The sequence below is a fragment of the Bactrocera dorsalis genome, chromosome 4 (assembly GCF_023373825.1).
Source record: "Bactrocera dorsalis isolate Fly_Bdor chromosome 4, ASM2337382v1, whole genome shotgun sequence".
Lineage (NCBI taxonomy): Eukaryota > Metazoa > Arthropoda > Insecta > Diptera > Tephritidae > Bactrocera > Bactrocera dorsalis.
Window position 1 is genome coordinate 45,279,831 of NC_064306.1, and position 27,992 is coordinate 45,307,822.

At 35.3% G+C, this 27,992-nt stretch overlaps 4 protein-coding genes across 5 annotated transcripts in view; 3 read left to right on the forward strand and 1 right to left on the reverse strand.

Annotated features, from left to right (window-relative positions):
- The first annotated feature begins 18,154 nt into the window (after positions 1-18,154).
- On the forward strand, positions 18,155-20,573 carry LOC105222023 (protein a6). Its single transcript, XM_011199185.4, has 2 exons — positions 18,155-18,509; positions 18,584-20,573. The coding sequence occupies exons 1-2, from the start codon at positions 18,494-18,496 to the stop codon at positions 19,963-19,965; spliced, it is 1,398 nt and encodes a 465-aa protein (XP_011197487.2). The 5' UTR covers positions 18,155-18,493; the 3' UTR covers positions 19,966-20,573.
- Positions 20,574-20,584: 11 nt separating this feature from the next.
- On the reverse strand, positions 20,585-22,796 carry LOC105222024 (probable ATP-dependent RNA helicase DDX56). The gene is made up of 5 exons (XM_011199186.4): positions 22,599-22,796; positions 22,036-22,539; positions 21,740-21,978; positions 21,141-21,536; positions 20,585-21,055 (listed from the first exon to the last, which is right to left on the reverse strand). The coding sequence occupies exons 1-5, from the start codon at positions 22,659-22,661 to the stop codon at positions 20,638-20,640; spliced, it is 1,620 nt and encodes a 539-aa protein (XP_011197488.2). The 5' UTR covers positions 22,662-22,796; the 3' UTR covers positions 20,585-20,637.
- Positions 22,797-23,834: 1,038 nt separating this feature from the next.
- Positions 23,835-24,943, forward strand: LOC105222025 (mpv17-like protein). The gene is made up of 2 exons (XM_049456022.1): positions 23,835-24,727; positions 24,803-24,943. The coding sequence occupies exon 1, from the start codon at positions 23,981-23,983 to the stop codon at positions 24,497-24,499; it is 519 nt and encodes a 172-aa protein (XP_049311979.1). The 5' UTR covers positions 23,835-23,980; the 3' UTR covers positions 24,500-24,727; positions 24,803-24,943.
- Positions 24,944-25,356: 413 nt separating this feature from the next.
- The window catches only part of LOC105222026 (protein misato), a 95,900-nt gene continuing 93,264 nt past the window's right edge, over positions 25,357-27,992 (forward strand). Inside the window, exons 1-4 of one of the 2 annotated variants that reach the window (XR_007422704.1) lie at positions 25,357-25,573; positions 25,638-25,721; positions 25,779-26,397; positions 26,463-27,514. Coding sequence is in view for 1 of the 2 variants with exons in the window: in XM_011199188.4 (XP_011197490.3) it covers positions 25,493-25,573; positions 25,638-25,721; positions 25,779-26,397; positions 26,463-27,373 (1,695 nt within the window). In the remaining variant the exon portion in view is untranslated. Of the gene's footprint in view, positions 25,574-25,637; positions 25,722-25,778; positions 26,398-26,462; positions 27,628-27,992 lie in introns of those variants that run through there. The other variant, XM_011199188.4, reaches the window with a different exon arrangement.

Genomic DNA, 27,992 nt, shown 5'->3' on the forward strand with positions numbered 1-27,992 from the left:
GCAGCATAAAGTGAGTAAGTCGCTAAGAAAACTCTATACAAAAGTAATACTGCTAATAGTAGCGATAGTTGTGCATATGGATGCCGCAATATCATTACAATTAACATTATTGCGATATGACGCGTCATCACTGCCATATCTACTTAAAAATTCAATTAAGCAAAGAAAGAGTTAAAAATTTAATACCAGCATTAAAATGATTTAATTATTACGCAAAATATAGAATATATTTATGGCAAATGAAAGTGCCGCACACGTGCAACACAGAGCCTAAAGCAACACAAATAATGATAACAGCGATAAAGGTAATAATGGGATTGTGTGGCGCACGTATCAACAAGATGAAAGGTTTAGGCCATGCTTCTCGCACAGAGTCCAAGCCTGGCATGATAATTTTTAAAGTAGTTAGAAGAATGGAAGTCAATAATAAACTTCGACTGTATACAATAAATATTTCAAAGGCTTAATATAAAAGCCGGAAACGAACTAAAAATAAGTAACTGCTATGCCACGCACCAATATAACTGAAATGTCGCTTATTTGGCGGGAGCAATAACCGCAAAGTCAGTACCAGTCAAAGCACCTGACAGCAATGAAAATAAAATAATACAAACAAAAAATCCATTAAATTTAAAAAACTTAAATAAATGTGTGTATAGTATAGCATGTATGCGTACATGTGTGCGTGTGCCAGTGTTCATAAATACATAAACTGTTAATGAGCACCAGCATATGGAAGGGAGTTGAAAGTTTTTAATGCTAAAGGCAAAAAATAAATATAAAATCATAAAACCACGGCAGTCAGATAGCTGCGTATGTATGTGTGTGTGTTTGTGCTGGAAAATAAATGATTGTGGCAAAAATATTTAAAATGTTAATTTTTAATAAGTCAACCAAATCAGAGGCAGTAATTGTCCGTCACTTGCTGCACAGTGTAGGCCCTTAATTGCGCCAAAGTTCAATCGAAGTGAAATTTAAACTTTAATAAAGCCATTTCAATAAACTCTATTTTATAGATATGTATCAATTATCATTTCGGAAGTAGCTATACGTGCTAATATGCATATACAATAATGTTATGATAACGGTTTACAAGGTGTGACAAATTTCTAATTATGAAAGTATTTTTTTTTTTTAAGATCATAATGTACTATTTAATAGTTTCGGTTAAGTTATTGTGAACATCCTCTCCCCAATGATAAGTCACGCCAGTAGAAAAAGTTCGGATAAATTTAAAGTGTAATTCTATTAAAAAATTAAAATTTATGTATGGTGCACTAAGGTCCACTCCAGCCATGGCACTTAACACCATTTCGAACATACTGCCCGGAAAGTGTATGGCAGCGAAAGTGGCTTTTAGCTTCAGAGAATCTGGGTTCTTAAAAGCACACGTATCTGAACACTCGGATATTCTCACATACTTTGACTGCATTCCGGATCATCTAGATCATGGAGTTGCCAAACCGAACTCTGGCGGCTCATTCTCTGCCCATATAACGACGAGAGAGCTATGGGTGGGAAGAAGCCGTTTGAGGAGAGAGGCAGTGAGCTTCTTTACGGATGGATCAAAGCTTGGGGGGAAGGTTTTTGGAGGGGTTTATTGTCGGGCGCTTTCTATCAAGTCCGGTTTCAGACTTCATAACTATTGCAGTGTCTTCCAAGCTGAGGTTGCAGCTATCAAGAAAGCTTGGCCAGCGCTGAGCGACGATTTGAACATGGGCAGTCGCAAAAGCCTTTTGGCCCAAGATTGATCGCTGGAGATCTAGAGACCTCTTTGCTTTCAGTAAGGCTAGCCTCTCCTTAATTGTGTGGCTTTTAACAAGCCATTGCCTCATTGGCGTCCATGCCGTAAGGTTGGTAATCCTACCAGACGCCATTTGCAGAAGCTGTTTGAAAGAAGATGAGGTAGAAGTAACTCAACACCTCAACTTTGACTGTCCCGCGTTTGGGAGGTCAAGACTTAAGGGATCGTCTCAGTATGAGCGTCCGAAAAATCACAGACTTTTGCGAATTTTTTTTTGTGTTGAAATTAACTAATCGGTCCAGTTTTTTATAAATAAATACATACATAACGAATACAAAATGTTTTTTTATGTTTATTTATTGGATGTAAATTGTTGAAATGACACCTAAAAAAATGATCGTACGATGTCCACGATTACGCCCATAATTTTGATCGAAATCAAAAATTACAAGAACATTATTAATCTGTAGAAAAGTCGCTATCTCGCCATGAAAGTTTTTTCATTTTTTTGAAATTTGACAAAATAGCGGCGATTTAAACAAAAAGTATCGAATTTGACCCTTTTTTCGACAGTTTTTCGTAGAAAGAAATAGGAAGATTTCAAAAATAAAATAAAAACTTCTATGGCGCGACAGAGAATGACTTTAAAAATGATCTCTCCAAATTAAACTCTTCCTTTGAGAGTGCAAGCCGCTTGGAAAAACACCATTCAGAGAAAAACGCGTTTAAAGATTGTCTTTCTTCGTTCCCCACTCTGTTCCCTTTCAACAAGAAACGCTGTAGCAACCGTAATAATTTGAATTTCGATTTCAAAATTTGAATGTTTATTACAGTGTATACTATTCGCTAATGCAACGAAAAAATCGATTTTTGGAAAATTTTACACTGAGACGATCACTTAAAGGAACAGTGCTTGAAAATCGGTGTGTTTTCATCAAGGAGGTTACATAGGATACCAACATCTCTTATGGAACGACTCAACACATTTGAGTGTGTCAATGCACTCGTAAAAAAACCTACACCTGTGTCAGTAATGATGTCGAGTTAGAGGTTGCAAAAGAGATGCTTGACAATGTAGCTAGAGATCATACATCCATCAAAGAATGATGACGAGACTTAGGTTTATAAATATGTCGCTGAAATCATCAATAGTCTGGGAAAAAACGCTCAAAATTGAGGCGACAGCGAAAAAAATAAAATTCAGCGAAGGCACTGAAAGCTATCCCAGCTGAGGTTTATAACAGGAACATGGAAAATTGGATGAAGTATAGGCTCGCTCAGTAGCTTATTTTGAAAGAGGTAATATAGATTTGTATTCAAATCGAAATAAAAATAAAGCAACAACCTTCATTTATAGATAGGAATATGAAAAATAACTATGGCAGACAATATAAAAAATAGTCTTGTCTAATTCAAACTAGTTAAGCGAATAGAAAGAATAGAGTTTGAAAAAGTAGGAAATCGCTGTTTTTAAAGGGCAACATGAAATATTTTGTATACCTATAATTTGGAAAAGCTTAGGAAATTTCATAATAATCCTTCTTCTGAAGTTGCCAATATTTATTAATAATTTTATAGTACTTTAGAGCACTTTATTAAATAATTGTACGAGTAATAAAGAAAGTGCATGAAGTCATTATGGAAGTCAAGAAATTATTCAAAACAAATTTCCGGTATTTCATAAACCGGACCCCACTCAGGGGTACTTGATAAGATAAATGAGAGCAAAAATGCCAATATCGTTTTGTAAACGACATCAGTTTTCATTGGTCAGAGGTTAATGTCGAAATAAATTAATTTTTAGGAACACATGCGGGCGCTTTGCTGCATGAAAATACCGCTTTAATTCCAGTTATTTGCAACACAGCAATGCAAATTATCGCTTACCGCACAATTATATCAAATTGGCAACATTAAAAGCAACAACATGAATAATAACCACAATTCGAACAACAACAACAACCGCAATTTATACAGTGGAGCACTGCGCTGGCCATGAATGTAAATATGTATATATGCAAATGTGCGTGTATGTTTGTTTGTATGTATGTGCATATTTGCGTATGAAGAAACCAAACAAATATTTTCTGCATGAATTAGGTTTATTAGCTTGCGTTTGCATGACTTTCACCATATTTTTATTTGCTGCAATAAATACTATCTGTGTGTGAAAAGATTTGACTTTCGCTGCTGGGTGGCACTTCGCGATTGCAATTGTGGACAGCTTTTTAAGTGCATGTACATGTTACAACACACATATGTAAATTTTGCCCAGTATACAAGAAGAGAAAAAAAATTAATAATACAAAAATACTGTTTAAAATTATTTAATTTATATAATGATTGAAATTATAAAGATATCTCGACAAAAAAATTTTATAAGATTTTAATATTTCAATTTGTTAAAATATCTTTATTATTAATATAATAATATTAAGAATAAGCAAAAAATAATTTTTTGTATTAATTTATTTTTATGATTATTATTTTTCAAGAAAATTAAAAAGTTGTTAACAAACAAAACCCGAATCGCCAGCAAACCCTTCATAAATAAATAAAGAGGTTTCTATACAAGAACTTAATTTTGATCGTTCCGTTTGTATGACAGCTATATAATATATGATCTTATCAGAAAAATTTCTTTCGATATTATAGCCTTGCCTTGAATAATAATGCGTGCCAAAATTTGGGAAAATATCTCGTCAAACAAATAATTTTCTCATCCAAGAATGTGATTTTAATCGTTCAGTTTGTATGGCAACAATATGCTTTAATGGTCCGATATCAGCGGTTCTGACAGAATAGCAGCTGTTGGGAAGGAAAGAACGTGTGCAAAATGTCCGGTCGATATCTCAGAAACTAATGGACTAACTAGTTCGCGTATACCATATACAGACAGATGGACGGAAGAGCACAGGGACGGACATGGCTTAATCGACTGAACTGCTATCATGCTGATATGTTCAGGAGATAAAAATAAGAAAAAAATGTTAACTTCGGTTGTAGTAACCGAAGCTATAATAGATTAAGTTAGGTTGTAGGACTGATCCTGGCACAAAAGATGATGCAGAATCCCTCTTGAGCAACTGTGATCGCTTGTCCTCTGTGATTCCCACTATTAGGTATAGATCACCAGTCCGTTATAAATCGATGAAGCGCTTTTAACCCACAAATTTCTTAAGACAGCTGATAAAAATCCCAGTAACTTCACTAGTTAGCTGGACAGTTGAGGAGAAAGTGATAATTCAGCTTTAGAAATTTGCGTCCGGCAAACCGCATGTGCCCCTATTGGATAGTATTCTGTCAGAATGCCTATCATGGCGGCGAGTACTTCAGAGTACCTTCACATTGTGCCAGAAAGATCTCACAGACGCACAAGTTTTGGTTTTTGTCAAGCTGGCTCATATACCCAATGTTAGATCGCAAGAGAATTTCCGGCTTGTTGATACTCTTATGAAATAGGGGTAAGGGTACCCTCTCTAGCAAGGTCATCGGCTTTGCAGATTCCGTTGTGAACCGGTACCCAAAATAATATTTGTCAGCTTGAATGGCAGCTATATGATATAATATGATATCGAAGGTACCTAAAAGTAGACATAGATAAAAGGACGTGCCTGAAATTTCGGATCGATATATCAAAAACTGTGGTACTAGCTCTGCTTTCTGTGGACATGGCTAAATCGACTCAGCTGATCTTTTATATATTTACTTTAGACAGCCAATCAAAGCTTGTATCGCATATTGCACAGAAGTGTCTTAGGAAGCAGGGCAACAGTGGACAGTTTTGCCGAAAATAAGCGACTTCCCTTCTACTGGGTGCCACGTCACAAAGGCAATGAAATAATAGACAAGACTGCCAAGAATGGTGTACGGCTAACATCCGAAAACTTAATCAATATTGGGAAGCTCAGCCACTGTCTATATGACGATTTTGATAGAAGCTTGATACAGAAAATTAAAACGGTAGATTGGAAGTACGCAAAATTCCTATTGGCACACAATAGCAGAGACTTTAGGAACATGATGGGAATTTTAACTGGACACTGTCTGGTGACGTCAGTCCGCGGGACTGGGACTGACAGTTCGAGAAGACAGCAAGAAATGTCTAGAGCAGGGCACCAGGAAAACAATGGAGAATCTCTTGTGCACTTCCCCCGCATTGACAAGACTACGCTGTAAGCATCTGGTGTCCCCACGAGATGATACACTTTTTTGGAGGTATCGATAGTGAGGTCGCAGTGTCTGTTAAAATTCACATCAAGTGCAGACATTCTAAAGGAAAACTACTCCTCTTGAACCTAGCAACTAACCTCCATCTGGTATCGCAAAGGACTAAACTAGTACATGCGTGGCTTATTGACCTACTAGATTAAAAAAAACCTAACCTTATAGGAACGTTTCATCGTGGGTGTTTAAAACTTCGCGACAAACTTAATATGCCTTGTTCAGGGTATGAGGAATTTAAAATATCAAAGATTTTTTACTTTAAAATAAACTATCTCAAAATACCTTAAAAATATCTTAAAGCATACATATGTTTAAAAGAAATTATGAAACTTAGAAAAAGTAAAGTTTTGAAAGAACCAAGTAAAAACACAAACTATAAACATAATCGTTTCAATTTCCGTTATTATTGGATATACTATTACGAACGAGCGGTAGTATTAAAAACACTGCACTATAAGCGCTTTCACATATGTGAACTCACACAAGCACATACATGCTCACATATACATACATATGTGTATAAGTAACCATTTGTAGCAATTCTGTTAGCAAATTGGTCACTTTCGTTAGTGGAGTTCATAAATTTTAAATTTCGCTAATTAAACACTTTCCATGTGTTGCAAATCGCTGTTGTCTACCATTGCTGCATGCCATATAAATCAAGCCCATGCCAATACAACTCTGTATGTACCTATGAGTGTGCGAGCATTCCGCTGTCAAGCAGCGCGAACCCAATTGCCTCGAAACGCCAATGCCGCGTGACCTCCCAGCGAGCGCGACAAGTGTGAACAAATTGACGCTGATAAGGCGCAACGGGCACGTACAAGCGAATGGCTGTGGTACACATACACACAAATATACATACTTATGTATGTATGTGTGCCTAAATGTTATGTTGGGGCATAAGCCTATAGCCACGGGCTGCATAGGCGCCTGTGCATATGTTAACGCGCATTAACTAATGTGCGTAACGGTAATTGTGTACATATTCGTATATGTATGTATGTGTCGGTGCGTGGAAGTGTGCCTACGCATTTGGTGTGAATTTATTAATGTGTTTCGCATTAAATTTAAGCGACCCTTGTAAATTTTAGCAATTATTATTGTTTTTTTTCTGCACGTTTCGTGCATTCGTGAGCGCCTCGCTTGAAAATTCTGCGTGAGCATAATAAATTCATATGACTAGCGGCGTCCCTATAGGAATTTACATACTAACAATGGCGATAACGTCTTCTATGCTTTATTCATAAGTATTAAATATTTCTTCTGAATTGGAGTAATAATCTTTTACGAGTTAGTTCCACATATGGTCTCTCTGTCCTCTTCATCTACCGTTAGATGATAGATACCACATCAAATATTTTCTTTTTTTACTCCAATCAGTGTTTTAAACTTTTATTTCACGACTAACTTTTAATTAAGTGTTTTTAATAAAAATATTAAATTGTGTCTGATGCACCTTTTTTAACACAAGCTATATATCCGAACCTCAAATAGACATTTTTTCGATTACCAAGAGCTAAACATTGCAGAAAAACGTTTGCAACCATAAAATAAATCTGGATACAAAAATAAGCACGAGTTAACGCGAAAATGATACCGAAATCTTATCTTCAAATCGCAATAAAATCAATCCATTTCTGAAACGAATAGCTACTGGAAATAAGAAGTGCGTCACTTACAACAATGCCAAGCGAAAACGTTCATGGCCGACGTAAACGATGACCAAGCCATTGGTTTCCTAGCAACATCAGAGGTATATCCTTGATTACGTCTCACCGCTATTCACAGTGAAGCCATCACCTTCCTTCTACCCATTAGTGAATAATATACTTGGAGTCAAACAACCACTCATCGTAGACAAAGAGTTTGAGTTGCCCTGAGAATCTGGAGAGACCCTTGCGCAACTATGTATGTTCCACAACTGTAGCAAATTAAACTCCTACATATCCATAATCGTCACTAATATACCAAAGATATGTCCAGCATGCAATGTGTCTCCGCCTAATTCTAGCCACCTCTTTGCATGCCCTGCAAACTCCACTCATCTAAGATCCCGCCCCCTATGGTCTGACCCAGACCGTTAGATGACTTCGATGACCACCAACCCGAACCTTACCACCCAAGTCGGCATTAAACAACCGCTACAATAACAGCAACAACAACCAAGCCATGATTGACGATCTGGAAACATCTACAATGAGCTGCTCCCTTATGGTCAAACTCTTAATTCGAACCTTTAATGTGGAACGCGAAATTATGTTCGCCAAGAGAACGCAAGACCAGGCACAGCGATAATGATACGCCAAAAGCCACGGTAATTTCGTTGAGAGTTTCTATGAATTCATCATATTATCTAGTCTTGACACGCACACCACTTACGACAACGTCCTATCTATGGATGATTTCGGTGATAAGAAAATCTCCTCAAATGAAGGTCGTGAAAAGCAACTATTAAAGTTTACGAAATTAGCTTCCAAATCTTAACAAGTTATTAACCAAAATCATAACATCCAAAATATTCCAAATAAAACCTTCAATTTAATGATTTCTTTTACTAGACTTATTGTAAATGATATAATTTTCGTGTGCGAAATCAATGCGAATGTTGGAAAAGGCTTACGGTGAATCAGTTTTATCAAAAACACAAGCTTACGAATAACACAAAGCTTTCAAAGACGGTCTAAAGATCGTTGAAGACATGCCTCGTTCTGGACGACCTTCGACATTTTTAAGTGATGAAAATAGTAAAAAAGTGAAGGATATTGTGCTTGAAGATTGTCAGGCAAGTGTTAGAGAAATGACAAGAGAGCTCGTCATCTGCCAGGAGGCCATTCGAATGATTTTGGTGGATATTTCAGGAATGAAACGCGTTTTGAGTGACTCGTTGCGATAAAGCTGAATTTTTTTCAAAAATAGTACTCTAAACACGTCTTTTTGGACATGCTTGATCGTACGAATACCGATCCCATATTCATGGAGAGCATTATAACTGCCGATAAGGCATGGGTTTATGAGTTTGACATGAAAATAAGTCAACAATCCTCGGTTTGGAGGGAAAAAACAACTCGAAACCAAAAAACCACGCCAACGCCCCCAAAAAATCGAGGTGATTCTCATTGTATTTTTCGATATTCGTGGTTTAGTGCTTCATGAACTTTTTCCGGAGAGGCACGCGCTCAATAAGGAAATTTTTTCGTCCGTATTGAGGGGTTTGTGTGAGAACAACCGTCGAAAACGGCGAGAAAAATATGTATGTATATACTGGCATTCTAAAATCAAATATATCTAAAACACCACCGTTAGAGTAGTAAGAAATCTTATTAATTAAATTCAATTCTAGCTCGTTATCTCGCTACGCGAACCGAATTAAAATGCGTCTTCGATTCGCCACTGCTCGCTTTGCGACGCTATCGTTGGCATATAAGTGTTGGCTCTAAATAAGCTTATATTAAAAGTGTTAATAAATATTGGTATTGAAATGCGTGAAATTGTAGTCTTTTTGTCAGTCTGGGTCAAATTTGATCAGATGGTATAAAAGCAATAACAAAATTATACAATTTAATTTCATATAAAGAAGACCTGATTAAAGGGGCATATTCACTCAGATACATAATTTGTTATGCCAGTTGCTTGTTCTATTCGACACTCCGCGAGCTATAGAGAATTTTGGCAAGGGATTCTATTATAAACAAATAGATAAACTCGCGGGTGGAAAATGCTTTCATATCTCCTTCATAAAGATAATACCAATATTTACGCTTGTGCAGCTTTTTCAATATTTATCTGCTTTCATGTGGAACATGTTTCCAGCATGTCATTTCCACATAATGCGTTTATCGCATACATATACACATATTTATAAATATGCACGCCGAGTTCAACAATTATTTATACATATATATATATATATTTAATTTCATATAAGCACATGGTGAGCCAACACCATTGTTTACGTGTTTATTTATTTATTTTTGTTTGCTTTGTGCGATTATTGTCACTAATTTAAGCGCCGCTGTGTGAGTGTTTGGCGGCATGTGTGTGCGTTAGTAATTAGTTGCCGCTTCTCATTATTGCTTAATTTTTTTTCTGCCAGTGCAATAATTTGGAGTGTTTTTATGGTTGTTGTTGTTAGTGTTTATTTAAACAATTGCACGCGCGCAGCAATTATTCACAAATCGTGTGAAAAGCCTAATTTTGCTGTGTAAATGTGTGAGTGCGTGTGTTTATTATTGCTTTTGTTATGCATAACTAATGTTAATTATCGCCACATTCTTAGCCAATAATTTGGCCAGCGGTGCTGAACCGTTAAATAAACTGCAATTATTATGAATTACAATTTATTATATTTAATAAATATATAAATAACTGTGCTTTGCAACGAAAATTACAATGTTGATGCATGTATATTCACGTTACAGAGAGCACGAGTTTATATTGAGTGATTGTGTTGACACGGCGTATACGTTACTTACTAAAATTTTAGATATTTAAACCGTTTATTGTTTTCAACGAATTAGTTTTCCACCAAAGTGTTTCTAAACCAATTAAATTATTGATTGTCAATATTAACAAATAAATTTATTAATTTATACAAATTAAAAATATATATTTGTTAAAATGAATTTAAGGAAACTTTTTGAAGCAAAATACAAAATTAAATGCTGAGCCTTCCATATCTTGAAGATTTTTATATGAATTTCAAAGGTTTTGTGAATTGAATTTTTTTTAATTTATAAACTTTAAAAACAAATAGAAATCATTTATGTCAATAAAATTGTATTTTAGGAGAAATGAAGGCATGACCTTTACAAATACTAAACTTTTTAATCTCCGTTTTTAAACACACTGATCAAAAACATATACATTAGGGTGTTTTCTGTTTTTTTTTTTGAAATATTAATTTTTTTCAATCCGGCTCGAAATTTCCTTGAATTTATAGAATTTTTATAGATGGTATGTAATAAAAAATCTATGAAAATTCCATACAGCCTTACTTAAAAAGCCGAATATCTCGAGAAGTATTAATGATAGCGATTTTGACCTCGGACCTTTTTTGTAGCAAATAAAATTTCCTACAAGTTTGTCATGTACATTTTTTCTATAGCTCTTGTCATTTACGAGATATATACAAAAAAACATGAATTTCGTGGAAAAATCAGGTTTAGAGTCCCATACTATCGGTGTACGCCGATGTGAGTTACGACGAGCATTTTGCCTAGAATTCGAAAGAGGTATTTATTTTAAATATTGTACCAACAATAAATGTAGTCGCTACTACAAATCTTTCGAATTGATGGAAAGAATATTGACATAAAATATATCGTATATGATCAAATTTGACCCGGACTGGTTCACATGTTCTGCGCGAGCAAACCCAATCAATAAAATATTATTCCTAAATTAGAACAACTTTTAATGGATATGATCAAATTTGACCCGGACTGGTTTCTTACCGGATTAGTACAATTTTATTAGTTTGCATGGCAGCTGTTTTTAACGCCATTAAAACTTCATCAGGCGATTTTTTAGTACAAAATTCGCTGAAGGAACTAAGGGCATAAAGGCTAACTCAGTCGAGGTTTTTAGCGAGTAGTACGAGTATATAGGAAATTACATTAGGCCTTGACATGGTTACATTGTCTCCGTAGACTTATATATTTTGAAGACGCTAATAAAAATTTGCACTGAAATACATGAAAATGTATTTTTTTGTCAGTTCGCTCAGCATAGTATGGTATAGAGATCTCAAATGTCATTACATTACAGTATGAAAACATTATCGAACTTCGAGAAATGGAGAGACTTTACATAAGTTAATGAGTAAAGGGAAGCTTAATTAAGTTTTAAGTAAAAAAATTCCATTTTTAAAGTCAAGAGATCACAGGTCAATACTTCATAGAATAATATAAAATTCGTCCGTCGTACTCAAGTGCAATAAAAACAAAACCACCGCCAAATATTTGTATACTCTAAAGAAGCTACCACAATATCATTTGTGTTACGAATCATTTTACGTTCTTCCTTGAAAAATAAGTTCACGTTTAAGCCAGATAACCGCTGCACTCAACAGTGCCTTGATAACTAAAACTTCATTTCTCTACAAATATACTCTGAAACCCAACAAAACCCACTCACTTGCACTCAATCTGCAAAGCGTTAGAATCGAGTAAAAGCTTTCCATGTCTTATGGTCCTCAAACCCACTTCCGGCGGCGCTCAAGTGGATCCTGCGCACTTTGCACACACTCACAATGCTGCTCAATCACTGGCCGGTGGTATTTCTTGAAAAGTAATAAAACGTTACACGACCATACAAACACGAGGTGGCTGCCAACTAGCGTGCATAGCTAACCGCGCTACCTCCGCTGTAACCCCATAAGCGTTGCGGCGTTGTGAATTACTCAAATTTTGGGGGTGGCGCCAAATGGCGTATTTTACAAATTCCCCTTATATTTATTGTAATATGTTCATTGTTGTTTTTTTACCTAGTTTTTGTTATTGCTATAATGTGCACTGTTGTTGTTAATGTTGTAACGGTTACTTGTGTTGTTTTTGCTTTATGGGGGATGCGTTAGCCATTTTTCTTCGGTTGCGCTCGGAAAGCGCCCTCTTTTCGTCTTCTTCTATTTCTTATTATCTATGTATGTATTTCTGCCCGGCACCGCTTACTTTCTGCTTCTTCTCCGTTTTCATGGAATTATTACATTATGTATTCACCACAATTTGAGCTACTACAACGGGATTGGAATAAATTAAACGCATGTAGAATGGCTGGTAGCCGGCTAACGAATATGAGCGAAGGACGCCGTGTGGTAAATGGCCATTTATGTTGTTGTTTTTTATATACATATACACTTGTGCTTTTGTGCACAAACATGAACGCTGGTTTGTTGTTGGAATATTGTTATTTTTTATGCTTTGCAAATCAACCGTTATTATTCTTGTGTTGAGCGATATTTCCAAAGTACATATATATAGACAATATATTATAAGTAAATAATATCGCATATATTCGCCTTTTGCTTGTCCTCTTGGGGTCACAGTCGAGTGCAACGAACCTCAGATTACCCATGAAAAATGGCGTTTCTCACGGCTAAACCAGTCAGCTTATGTAAAGTATATTTACATTGTGGCTCGCCAAGAAAAGAAGTAGACGAACGCTGCGCATTGCTGCACGTAGTGAGTGACCTTCAAGGTCTTTTGAATATGAAATGGAGAATTTTGAATGAAAATTATATCTTAGCGAATTAATGAAAATCGCTTCAAATTTCACAGTCTGTTAGTATTTTTAGAAACTACTTTAATTAGCCATAAAAGCAAAAAATAACATGAGGATAACCCTAAGACCATTTCTCGCATTATTAAACGCTTTAAGGAAGATGTGTGTACGAACAGAAAGAAAGAACGAAAGACAAAAAGAAGGAGACAGGTGAAGAACGTTGTGACCATTCTCAAAAAGGACCCAAACATCTCGGGCAGGAAATTGGAGAGGAAGGCTGGTTGCTCAGAATCTTTCATAAGCAGAACGCTGAAAGAAGCTGGGCTGAAGACGTGCAAGGTACAGAAAGTTATGGATAGAAACGCCGTCAAGAACGAAACCGCAAAACGAGGAGCTAAGAAGATGACGAAAGATTTTGTTTAGTAATTCGAATGCTGCATAATGTGTGACGAGAACTACGTTTTAGCGGACTTTTCTCAGCTGCTTGCACAAGAACTTTATACAGCCGATTCTCGAGGAAATGTTTCTGAAAAATTCAAAGCCTAAAAGGTGACAAAATGTCCAAAGAAATTTCTTGTGTGGCAGGCAATTTGCCAAGAAAGTGGACTCCAGCAACTTTGAGAGTATCGGACACTACCACAAAAGCACTTAGGGATGGGGTTCTAGAAAAAAAAATTATTAATAAAACATAGTTTTTGTTTTTCTTCTTCCGCTTTTCAAATTTAAAATAATTGTTTTCAATAAAATATTTTAGTCTATAAAAATCGAAGTACTGGTTTTAAAGTTTTTTCTTTATTGTAACGGACAATTTTATTTCATGCAGTCCTTATTTTTAGAGACTATTTTAATTAACCATAAAGCCAAAAAATAACAATAACAAGTTATGAAAACTGGAATGACTACACAGAAGATTTGTTACAGAGAGTATTCGCTCCCAAAACTGGCGGATTTGCGTAAACCCTGGTTCAGATTTTTACTCAGCCGAGGCTTCTCAACCTGACAGTTTTTCCTAAAGTTATTTGGAATAGGTTTCTTGTGGCTTGTCGAGAAGGCATGATATACGATTCGATTGACTTCTAACCACTGAAAACAATATCCTAATAGCATGGACCCATGGGCATAGAGGCACAAACGAAAGTGAGCAAGGTATTCTCGTAGCAAAGAAGCTGCGGCAACTAGGCCGATAGAACTGGAACCAGGAAAGAGGAAATTAGAAGGCATTACTGACAACAAGTGCCTTGGCTCTGACAAGCGAGAACGTTGCTGGGGAAGACGGTTCAAGAACCTAATCACTCTTTCTAGAAAAAAATTAAGACAACTTGTGTGATTTTATACAGGTCACTGCAGGCTACTGCGTCATCTGCACTCATTAGGGTACTATTCCATAGATCAGTGTCGGTTTTCCGACCAAAAAACAGAGACAACACAGCATATACACCTAGATTGACTCGCAATCGCATGAAAAAGGAGTCAGGCCATTGAGCCATTAAATCCTGTGAGAGAACGCTTTACAACCATTAATACAGGAGCTTTACTAAACCTCTTTGATTTGAATGTATAAAACGAAGGCTTGTAATAAAAGAAGAGGACAAACTAGACACCGGAACGCAGTCCATTTCTCAACTTTCAATATATCTATCTGTGACATCTACCACGGCGAATAAGTTTTTTTTTTTAATTACAGATATGTACATAGATAGTAAGAATATGAACACCTCAAAATTATCGAAAATACCTTTTTCCAAAAAAAACAATTTTTGAAGCTGAAAAGATTACGAATCTTATTATCAGATGCCTTAGAGTAAAATCGGGGCTAAAGAGTAATTCAATCATTACCATTGCCAAAAGACGGCATGAAAGATTACATACTGAAAATATGATGGATTGGGTCTAAATTAGATGAAAAGTTCTTACGCCTATGAGAAATACGATATGTGGATCTAAATCGTCAAAGAACTCATAGAATCGTTTTATATCAAACTTTTTGATGGATATAATCAAACAGCAACAGAGAAAAGTTCCACCTTCAGAAAAAGTTTATAAATGATAATCTGTCATTGGCCGTCTATACAACAAGGTCAATACCTCTTATTTCTCTAGATTGGACAAAAGAACAGCGATGTTTGATGAACGTCATAATTTTCTACAACGCTTCTCGGATGTATGTACATACATACAAATTTAGTTAACGCTTAAATTTTTCGTGGAAAATATATTGAGAAATATATATCTTCGAAATTATAAATTTTGTTTTAGTTAAAAGCAGTAGCCAAACTATTTAGTGCAGGGATAATGGGATGCCCAACTTATTTAAGTGTGAGAGCGCCTCAAAATAAGCGTTTTTTATAACATTTTCCATTATGGCCAAATCGAACAAAATAAGAATTTTTGGGCATTTTAAATTAAAACGCCCCACATTTATTACGATTGCAAATTATTATATATTGGACTTGTAATAACTATATGGCGAAACTACTTAAATTTTTTATGATTTTATGGTATATTAACACAACTGACTTTCGATCTTTCAATGCTTAATAAGGTGAATTAAGCCCATGAAATATATTTAATTTTCGCATTTTCTTTGATTTTCATTGTTTTAAATTTTTATTAGCGATCTTGAACGACGGCAACAAATCCCCCCGTTCACATATATTTTTGGTATAATTTCAATCTGGCCGTTCCAGTCATTCCAATTGCAAAACGTCAAAACCTACCCAATCCAGTCAACTGTCAAAGTTTGGTAGGTGAGCGGTTCTCATATTTCCAGTGACAAGAGGAGGAATGAAATCTCCAACAACCAACCATATATCAGAGATTCCTGAGCAATATTAAGTGTGAAGAGACAAAAGAATGATATGCATTTGGAGGATAAAATACTGACAGTTGGATTTTCAAATTGAAGTATAAGAAAACCTCCAATTTTCCGAAAATTTCGAAAGTAAGAAGATCAACGGCACATCATTGTGGCTAAATATTGGATAATCTGAAATTCGAACAACTACTTTTCAAGAATTATCACAGAGGAAAATGGATTTTCCAACAAATAAAGAATGAAGATTTCCTCTATATAATTTCTTTTAAACTGGGAATATACGAGCATTGGCTTTGTCCGATGAAGTGCAGGAAATAAAGTTAAATGTTGATACCATTTTTTTTATTGTGATCATGGCACTCAAACTAATGATAGTCGGACGACTGACTAAAGCAGTTGGTTAGAAATATATGGAAAGTCGATTTAAGTCGTTTTGTGACATTTTGTTTTTTCTTAGAATGATTAACTATTGATATTGTTTACATAGTCATTAAAATATTTACAAATGTATATTTATTTCACTAAATCTATAAAAAATATATAATATATAAAATTATTAAATTTCAACTTACCTTGACATAATTGGACAGCAACGGAAATAGTCAATACATAACCGGATATCAACAGCAGCACCACAAACATTTACAGCAACAATAACCAAAAACTGCTCATATTATTACTGCAAATTTAAAAAACAAACAATCGGCTCAATTTGATAAAAGCCCATAATTATATTAAAAAGGTAATTATTACACCCAGGATATTTATAATAAATACACTTATTTTCACTTGCACACTTTATTTTCATGCGTTTTTATAATTAACAAACACCAGAAACACAACAAGCTACTGCGTTTACAGCGCAGTCGCTATTCACTAATTTAAACACATTTCACTAAATTTCCACTTTACGACACTACAAATCACTATTTGACATTATTTTACATTACTTTTTGATAAAATAAACACATTTACACTTAATTTTCGATATTTATTTGAAGAATTAAACTGCTGATTGAAATTTGCACATTGCGCGAAAGTTCCTTGCTGCCTGTCAAATTAACGAACAAAACACGAAAAGGGAGAATAACGGCTCATGCATACTAATGTGCGTTCACACCATGGCAAGTAATAACATAATTGTTAGATTTCTCCCACGAACTTTTATTGTTAAAAGCAAAGGAAGAAATGTGTAGTATTTATTTTTAATAGCATTTAAATAAAAATATATTTACTTCTGTTCCTATATACACATTATAAATTTTCCGACTTGACTTGTTAATAAAATTAGTACACATTTTCCGTACAAGTAAAATTTATAATAAAATTATTCGTTGATTTCATCATTTTCTTTGCATTAAACCGGATACGGAAGAGAGGGTGGAGTCCCAACATGCATATGTATATCTGCACCATCTAGAAACTAGATCGATCGAAATTTTAAGCCGCTGATACAATTACTGTTTTACTGTTGGCAACTCAGATCTGAAAAACAAATAAAAGAAAGAGAAACTCGTTTTAATAATTTTATTTAATAATAAAAGCTATGCTGTTGAATTTAGACACAAGGCGCAATAAATATACTTTTAAATTCTAAAAATATGAATTAACGAATCTGCTATTTACGCGTTGCCAACTCTATTTAATATGCTAATCAGAACTATTTTGATTTTCATTGATTAATCAGTTTTGTTAGTTACAAGAATCAAAATTTTTTCTTGGTAAAATATTAAAATATACGGCAATGACCTCAATTAATCTGTAAAGTTTTGGAAATACTTCACGCCCCTAATAACTCGGATTTGGATCTTCTGAGACAAAGTCATGTGGCTACATAATCGCTCTGCCCGGGTAACGCTGGGGAAGTTTTTGAAAATAATTTTTTTCAGTTTTTGGAAACACTTTGAAGGTTTAAAAGAAAAATTAGTACATTAATTTAAGACAATTAAAAAGTATTGAAAATCCTACTCTCTCTTTTAATGATTCAGTAAAAACATGAATTCAAAAAAATATATATTGGCTTCATAACTTAAAAAAAAAAAAAATATTTTAATATATATTATTAATGCGGTCTGGTAACACTAATAAACACAGTGTTGCAACAAGAAATCAAGTGGTTGTTGTCATTTCAACAAACATAAGCAAGAAGCAACCCTAATGCGTTTCATTTGGCTAAGAAAAAAAGAACAAAATAAACACAAATATTGCAATTGTTTACAAAATTTTATATTTTCAATACAATTACTAAACATTGAACAGTATATTAATAATTAATAAAGCACTTAATTAGTTGTCAAACAAATGTATAATAGCTTACGTGAAAATGCATTGTCGACAAAGAGAAATTTGTGATTTAGGTTGAAATGCAAAATTATGCAAGTTGCAAAAAGGACTGTACCTTCGAGTAATAATAACTATTGCAAGTTATTATAGCAACATTCCCTACAAAACTAGTTATTTATTCTAAATTAAGTTAAAAAGTCAAAATGGATGCCACAAATGGTTTGTTTACCTCTAATTAATTAAGCTCAACTACGCCAGTCTAAATTGATGAAAATATTCATATACATTTACAGTAACGCCATCAAAGCAAAATAAAACAGAAGCAGTTACGCCTAATAGCAACAATAAACAGCAAAATGCAACTCAAAAACATTCCGGTCCTTTTTATATCTCACCATCGCTATTCGACAACAAACGTCTGCGTCAGAAACGTCTCCGTTGGGCCAAAGCATTGTTGGCGGCGGCGGGCTTTAAGCAGCATCACCTATTGCAACGAAAAAAGACTGAGCGCCGCAAACATGTGTTATGTGATTTACGTGCAGACGTAACAATTGACTTATTATCGGATGAAGATGAAAAAACAATCGAAAATATTAATAAGGATGTTAACGTAACTGAAGAAAAGCCAATTGTTATATCAAAATGTGCATCAATGACAATTTCCGATGGTCCACCACCACTCGTTCCGATTTCGAACGTACATTCAGCACCCAAGCAACTATTTACGCAAATCTACGCTTTTCCCAAGCAAGCTATTGAAGTATCAAAAGTGCCGAACATAACGCTTATTCCTGTACAGAATTTACAAAACCCGCCTGCGCCACCACCGGTTGCTTCTGTAGCGCCCATGCCACGTCGCGTGAAGCGTAAACGTAAATCACAACAACCGAAACGTCATAAACAACCCGTTATTGTCAATAATGAGAGCATAATTCTAAGTGATGAAAGTGATATGGATATATCTTTGGTAGAGCCCCTTGCAGAATCTTCTACCAATAACGTGTTTTCGCCCGCATTAACGATTGCAACTGAAACATTGCCACCAACAACAACAATATCTCCCACATCCACAAAGAATTTACAACTTGTACAACCGCCTTCACCTACTAAATCTAATACGTCATATCCCACACTTTTAACACCGTACAGTGCACAAGTTGATGAAGAAGTTACCGTATCGATTGTGCCACGCTCATCAACAGCAGGCGGCACTTGCCTCAAGTCCAATGACAACGAGTTGTTTCCTATGCTACCCGATGAAACTACCGTACATACGGTTATTGCTAATCGTACTTATGAGTTATCATTAACAAAACTGCGTGAAGGCCTAGCCTCCTGTGGTATATCGGAGTTTGCAAATGGACAACAAAAGCCAGCGCCAGTACGACGTAAAGGACAATTGGTGGATACGCCACCAATGGTCTCGCCTAATCCGCCGCCCATATCTTTGAAATTATCCAGTGATTTAAGCATTTCATTGATCTCAGATGATGACGACGACAGCCATGAACAACAACACCAACAACGTTTGGCGGCAGAGAGTCTCTTACAAAAACAGCCGCAGTTAATGGTACAACACTTGCAATTGCCTGTGGGTGGCATGTTGCAAGCCGGTGCGAGTGTGTCGTTAGTCGGCACATCGAGGCTGCCGCCTCGGCGCCGAAAACTCGTTTGAGGAAGTGATTGTATGGGCGGCCAAAGTACAAAGCAACAAAGCTTTTAAGTGCGTAATACGTCTTTTGAAAGTAATTGCATTGAGAAAGTGAATTTGATTATTTATTACTACCCACATTTAAGGCATTCAACTTCTAAACTTGAAACCAAAAGGAATACGCATTTCGATGTAAATAATATTTGGCTTTGTAAACAGCTCGTGTACTTCAAATTATTTTAAAAATTTGTTTTTGTTTTACAAAAGCGATTGAATTTTCATTACAAACTTTTTAGCTCGTCCATAACTCTCCCTTCTACCCTGTGTAGTTACTTAATTGGAGATACTAAAGCATTACTACATTAAGACAGTCTACTTTATTTTTGAAGTTTTACGCAATAAACCATTCGAATTTTGCTTTTTGAATAACCGCCTATTTTCGCGCTTCGAAATTTCATAAAAAAGCAACATACGTAGAATTAACGTACAAAGTATTTAGAAGTGTTTTCGTTAAGTGATAACAAATGCTTACATAAATTCATATTTACTTGCTACATATTTAAGGTAAATATCTGTATAAACATTTTCTGAATAAAACATACATACTATATACAAGTATATAAGTGAAAAGATCATGCAAAAATTAGTTTTTCCTTTAATTTATTTTATAGCTAAAACTTAAAAAAAAAAAAAATATCATTTTCTTCTACCGCCACCGCGCTTGCGGCCATAATCGATTTCGCTGCACAATAGTGGATTATCCTTTTGGCTCTCGTAAGCCGCTTTCGCCGTGGAGTGATAACCGCGTGACTGCTTGGGAGCGCGTGTTATTGCTGTTGTTGCCACACGCTTAAGTGCCTTGGGCACGATATACTCCGGCACATGTGAAAGATGTGGTTGCACTTTCACTGTCTTCAGTGGCTTATCATGGCGGAGTACTTGCAAATCTCGCGTGTTTTCATTGAAGAAACCTTTCAGTTTTTCACTATTGAAAATTTCTATTCTGATTTCGCGCAAACGTGCCTCGTGCACGGCAATGCGTGTAACTGCACGCCATGCATCCTGTGCGCGATAACGGAAAGGCTCGACTTCTTCCAATTTGAATTGGTAATTTCTACAAAAGGAAGAAAAACCAGATTTAAAAAAAAAAAATGAAACAAATTGTACATACATGAAATATTTATGTGAACTTGTCTTACTTGATAACTTGATCCTCGCTCATGTAGCCGCTACGCAAACGCTCCTCAACAGCATCACTCGCCTCTTTATCCTTCAAGCTAACGAGTGACAAGACACTGCCTTTATTTGTGCCACGCGCCGTACGTCCTGCACGATGTATGTACGAGTTGACATCGATGGGAAAATCAAAATTTATTACATTCGCCACGCACTGAAAGTCTATACCACGAGAGGCGCCCGATTCGCGATCGCTTTTATTGCGGCCAGGATTTTCCAGCATGCGCTCGTCAGATGCAATTATCAGATCGTAAATACCCTGGTTAAACTGATTGATGGTATGTATGCGAATTTTTGTTGGCAGTTCCGAATTGAGTACGCATGATTTTATTTTAAACTGTTCCAAAAATAGTTTGAGCCTACAGCAGAAATAATTAGATTATATTAGATATTTCAAAAAACAAATAATAAATAAGCATGGAACTGATATCAGAGAGAAGATTAGACAGTAAGTCATATATACGCCAAATTCTCGAGAGAAGTTGCGCATTCATTCGTAAAACTAAAACTTCATCATGCATAAGTAAAAAAAAAAAATAAATTTTCTAAAAAAAAATCTTACTTATAACAACGGTCCACAGAGTTTACGAAAATTACATTTTTGCCACGTATCAAACGCAGTTTCAGCAAAGCATACAATATTGCAGGTTTGTCGTTTTCTTCCGCAGATATGCGCTGATGTGTAAGTTGACTTTCTGGCACCAGATCAGGTTCCTCCAATTTCAGTACTACTGGATTGTGTAGCACAATATTTTTCATATTCATCACATCATCTGATAAAGTAGCGGATACAAGCACTGCCTAAAATATGTTCTTCTTTAAGCGAGCATTTTTATTTACAGCATTTTCGTTACTTACTTGATAAATTGGCGGCAGATGTTCTACAAGCTTTTTAAAATCCTTCTCAAAGCCAAAAGAAAATACCAAATCTGCCTCATCCACCACAAGCATTTCAATTTTTTTCAAATCCAAATCGCCTGTTTGCACATGTGCGAGTACTTTGGACGGTGTTGATATGACAACATCAGGACGCTCTGAGAGCACATGTCGTTGTGCGACAACATCACTAGAAGAAAGATCTACAATGCGAACCACTTTCCCACATTTATCGGCCATTTGTTCCATTGCAGTGCGTGTTTGCTGACATAATTCTTTACTGGGTGACAGTACCAGTGCACTGGTACACTGTTCTGATGCATTTAATTTTGAATTTAGAAGCTTTTGTAAAAGCGGTAAGGCAAATGCAGCAGTTTTTCCAGAACCAGTACGTGCACGCACTACGACGTCCTTACCTTCCAACAATAAAGGTATGGCTGCCTCTTGAATAAGCGTTGGCTGGAGCCAACCCATTTTCGAAATAGCCTACAAAAAGGATAACAATTATCTTTTTGTTAACAAATGAAATATTTCGCACTGAGTACCTTCAGTAGACGTTCGTCCAATTCCATTTCATGAAACTGGAGAACTTTTTTTCCACTTGCCATTGTGGCGCTAATTTATTTTTACTATTTAAAAAAAACACAAAATAAATTATTAATATTTTACAACAACTAATTACGGCTGAATTGCAAGAAATCGCAGTTAAACACACGTTTTTGTCCAAAACATATGCACGAGATTTACAATGCTGCCAAATTTTTTAGTTATGAGTGCTGACAAGTTGGACGTTTGATTATTATGTTTGGGGTTACTATTGACCAATAACAATTTTTACAAAACGCAATTCGTCGACAAAATTTGCAAAAATAAAAAGTTCAAATTATTAAAAATCTTAAAATAAAATATTTTATGGCTGGGATTTAGAATAGCATCCCCGGATTTCAGGAATAAAATGGGTATCAATGGAAAGGTGACGTTCTCCAGATCACGAAAATATATATATATAGTTGCCGCTGACTTATAGTTTTCGAGATATTCGCATTTAAAGTTGAAAAATTTACAACTTTTACATTGACAATTTGTGTATTGTGAGTAGCTTTTTCTCTTATATTATGCACTTTTCACTTACTAACACTTCACTATAACGTTTCTGCATATTCATTTTTTTAATATTAGTTGTAAATAAAGCTTTATTTTAATTATTTTATTTTAGTTACAATTCTCTGCATTTGCACAATGAGAAAAGTGCTGCCATGGTTATTTTTTTTGAAGCGCGGCGCGGAAAAAAAAATAACCATGGCAGCACTTTTCTCATTGTGCAAATGCAGAGAATTGTAACTAAAATAAAATAATTAAAATAAAGCTTTATTTACAACTAATATTAAAAAAATGAATATGCAGAAACGTTATAGTGAAGTGTTAGTAAGTGAAAAGTGCATAATATAAGAGAAAAAGCTACTCACAATACACAAATTGTCAATGTAAAAGTTGTAAATTTTTCAACTTTAAATGCGAATATCTCGAAAACTATAAGTCAGCGGCAACTATATGTATATATTTTCGTGATCTGGAGAACGTCACCTTTCCACTGATACCCATTTTATCCCCGAAAGCCGGGGATGCTATTCTAAATTTTACCCTATTTTATTAAATGTACGAATGCGAGTATGGGGGGAGTTAATAACAAATGGTTTTCTTGTCCCTCGCAACATCACCCTGTGTAAATCGATCATTATTTTAGCTGTTTTACCATACAATAGTGTTTCCAATCAACTCTTCCATTTATAAACAAAGCCACATGTGTTTGTTTACTTTTTTTAATGTCAATAGAATATTTTGCCGGTCGAAATTCTAAGTTTTATTTTCTTTATACAAAACACACATTTTATAAATATCAAAATTATTAGCATATAATTTTTTCGTAATGCCGACTTCTATACGCGCACTGATTTCCGAAGGCCTCCGTGTAGGAGTAATTATGGCCGCCGGTGATGCGATTTGCCAAACATTTGTGGAAAAACGAGAGCTGAAAAACTTGGACGTAAATCGAATGTTGAAATTCGGTGCTGTGGGTGTTGTCTACGTCGGTCCCGTATTAAAAGGATGGTATGGAACATTAGATAAAATAGTGCCAAAGGGGTCGCCACCACTTAAACGAGCGTTAAAGAAAATGGCATTGGATCAAACTTGTTTTGCACCATCATTCATTGCTAGTTTAATAGGCATCTTTGGTCTTATCAACGGTGAAAGCATACCAACAATCCAAGATCGTTTCAGGAATGATTATTTTACGATTTTGTCACGAAATTACATGCTCTGGCCAGCTGCGCAAGTAATTAACTTTTCCGTCGTTCCACTTAATTATCAAGTGTTATATGCACAATTTATATCCCTAATATGGAACATCTATCTATCTATGAAGTTGAATGATGAGAAGAAATAACTTGCAACGAAGCTATACAAATTTGAAATTAATCGAATAATCCAAAATAATACATGTAAGCTATTTTTGATTCGCCAAGCGGAGAGTAAAATATATTTTAACAATAAATATTGCAAAAGAACAAATAAGTGTAAAAATGTCAATATATTTACATTATTGTATTGGATACTTATGTAAATGCAAAATTTTTCAAAGCTAAAAGAGATCTGTACTACAAATGGTGACTAGGTTAGTAAAATATTATCTTTTAAAATATATTTGTTTAATTATGTTTTAAAATACATACATATTTCTTCTGTACAGCTGATTTAAATAAGGTATGATGGTTCCTTAAAAGCTAAATGAAGAATCTACAGTGGGATAACCTAAATCAAAGTTATACATAAGCTAAATAAAATATTGAAAAATATTAAAACTGCTCAAAAAATTGTGTTTTTGTTAAGTATATATTTCACAGTTTGGGCCTTTTTTAATTAATTTCCTCTTTGTGTCACTGTTTTACAGAAAATTGAGAAATAACGGGTTTAGCATAAAGTAGGTGATATAATATCACAATATGTCATGAACTCGGAACGAATAACAAAAAAATATAAACCTCACAAATTATCTTGAACAAATATTATTTTTTGCTTTTTTTGCACTATACACAACAATATCTATTAATTATACGAATTTTAAATTGTACCAATGTATTGATATAACCATTTCCTTACCTTTCGTTTTCGTAAATTTCTCACAAATCGTTATTGACGTGCTACATATATGTAAATATGTTACTAGTGCTAATATTTATCACCGAAGTGTTCTCGTGAAGCCCATTTTCACCTGCGAGACATATTGTAAATTTGGCAGCACTGCAGTTGTCAGCTGACTAAACAAAAATAAAATCCCGCGTTTCAGTGAGTCGCATTTTTTGTTAATTGGACATATGTGAAGTTTTTAATCTGTAAATTTGTTAATAGTAGTTAAAAATTAGTTAAAACGTAATATAACATGTCTTCTACTCGTGAGATTGTCACATTACAATTCGGCAACTATGCAAACTATATTGGAGCGCATTGGTGGAATATACAGGTGCGACAGCCGGTGCAATTAACAGTTTTAATAGTAAAAATAACGGTTTCTATATTTCCTACAGGAATCCAGCTTTAGTTACAATCCTGAAGACGCGCCTTCAGAAATTTCTCATGACGTATTGTACAGAGAAGGTGTCAATTTAAATGTAAGTTAAGGTAAAATTAAAATATTTTTTATGACAAATAATTCTGTTCATTTACAGAGGCAGGTAACATATACACCTCGTCTATTGCTTGTTGATTTAGATGGGTCCCTGAAGCATCTGCCGCGTGAAGGTGAGCTGTACGGAAACAGTATAAAACGTACAAATGAAAGCATAGAATCGACTGACGATGTCAAGAAAATTAAAGAGGAGCTTCAAAATCTGTCCGCAGATGTGGAAGTAGTAGAGCAACCACATGCTAGTAAACATGATTTCCAAAAAGATCTCGAAGACCCTGTAATCGATATACAAGAGAAAAATTATAATTTGGCTGATAATGTTGATACATGGACGGATTACCTTTATGCCCGGTATCACCCACGAACTGTAAATATAGTTAACGATTATAAACATAGTACAGAGAAGCAAACTTTCGATACCTACGCATGTGGTGTACAACTTTGGCAAACTGAGCAATTCGAAGATGAATTCTGTGATAAAATACGACAATATGTTGAAGAGTGCGACTTTCTGCAAGGCTTTCAAACATTGTTTGACTGCTTTAATGGTTACTCAGGCTTGGCCACCGCATGCATGGAATACCTCAATGACGAATATGGAAAAGCAAATTTTGCTATACCAGTCTATTCACCACGTAATACGCCATTTGAAAATGCAGGTAAATGTAAATTAAACTCATAATTTCAATTCCTCAAATTTGCTTTCTACATTTTCGATTGCCAGATGAACCCATGTCGGACTCTATACGTGTCGTTAATAGCGCATTGGCGTTCCACAAGTTAAGCGAACAAGCTTCACTGTTTGTACCGCTCAGCACAAGCGATCGTGTGTGGCGGCAATTGGGTGCAGCGCGTCAACTGCGCTCACTTACTTACCAGCCAGATAATTTGTATCAGACATCTGCTGTACTCGCAGCATACTTGGATACAATTTCGTTGCGGTATCGGCTGCGCAATGCGCCTAGTGCTTACTCGCTTGCTGGTTTCTGTGGTGATTTAAATAATTACGGCCGCAAATTGGCGGGCGCCGCTTTTGCACTGCCATTCCCTATGCAACACAAACAAGATCTTATTGATTGCTTGGATCAATTTGAAGGGCCAATTTTCACATCACTCACACCCAACTGCAACATTGGCACCGATTATGTAATACAAACATTGTGTGTACGCGGTATAACACGCGATCGCCTAAAACAGCCTTTGGAGAAAGCTAAAGAACAAATGCGCATGGCCGCATATAAATGTGATAGCGTCTCTGAAATGTTCCAATTGTACTTGCAATGTGCCAATCATGCGAGTATGTCACATGTGGCATCGGTGTCAATGGCTATGCCAACGCGTATACCATTTCCAAGTGAAATGTTTGCCGAAGAAATGACAAAATTGGGTTTTCTCTCGCCAACCACAAAAAGGCAACCAGAAGAGAAAGTTGTATCTGTGCCTACGTTAGCCGCTGCGCAGTCATCTAGCGAGTTGGGTGATACGCTAGAAACGCTGCATCGCGAGGCTAAACGTGTGAAAATAGCCAAACTGCACCGTTATAAAGCAGCTGGCTTGGAGGAAGATGATTATGTCGACGCGCTCGAGCAGCTGTTGCTGTTCAAAGACAATTACGAAGATAACTTTGAGTTGTAGACAAAAGTGAAAACGCGAAATATTTATACTCGTAAAATAGTAATTAGTGTGGTTAAGAACACGCGAATACGAAATACTTTAACATATAATGCATGAATATGTGACTAAGCTAAATAGAATTACACTCATAGCAGAGTCAAGGTAAGCTAAGTAGTTTAGCATAGTAGTTAGTTAGAAACTAAAGTAGTCATTAACATAGTCTACGTTATTAAATTGTTGTAATAAAGAAATAAATGTATATTTATAAAAAAAAATATATATAACACTAAATGCCGTATGATTGCCTAATCGTACACTGTGGCATCCGTAGTCATAAGTGTAAAATAATTTTAAATTAAGAGAAATTATATCAAATTTATATATTTTCGTGTAACTAATAGGTGTCTATAAATGCAGCTGCAGTATTACAACTTACAGTCGCATTTATTACATATTTATCTGTTTTTAAACTGCTCTTTAAGCTCTGCTCTTCAAATTGCATTCCTCCAATTGGTAGTTAAGGCGCATGCAAGCAACTTCTATTAAGAGTATTCTTTGATTGCTGCCCAACCGCGAAGGCTGCTGATGCGCTTTAACTGCAGGAAGTGTCTATATTGCATTTATATCGTTCATTGGTGGC

What these genes read in the sequence shown, in the direction of transcription:
- LOC105222024 (XM_011199186.4), bottom strand. Translation starts at nt 22,661, where the DNA reads ATGGCAAGTGGAAAAAAAGTTCTCCAGTTTCATGAAATGGAATTGGAC. An exon ending in ATCTGCCGCCAATTTATCAA is followed by an intron (nt 21,979 to 22,035) that starts GTAAGTAACGAA and finishes AACATATTTTAG; the next exon opens with GCAGTGCTTGTATCCGCTAC. An exon ending in TCTGTGGACCGTTGTTATAA is followed by an intron (nt 21,537 to 21,739) that starts GTAAGATTTTTT and finishes TTTCTGCTGTAG; the next exon opens with GCTCAAACTATTTTTGGAAC.
- LOC105222025 (XM_049456022.1), top strand. Translation starts at nt 23,981, where the DNA reads ATGCCGACTTCTATACGCGCACTGATTTCCGAAGGCCTCCGTGTAGGA.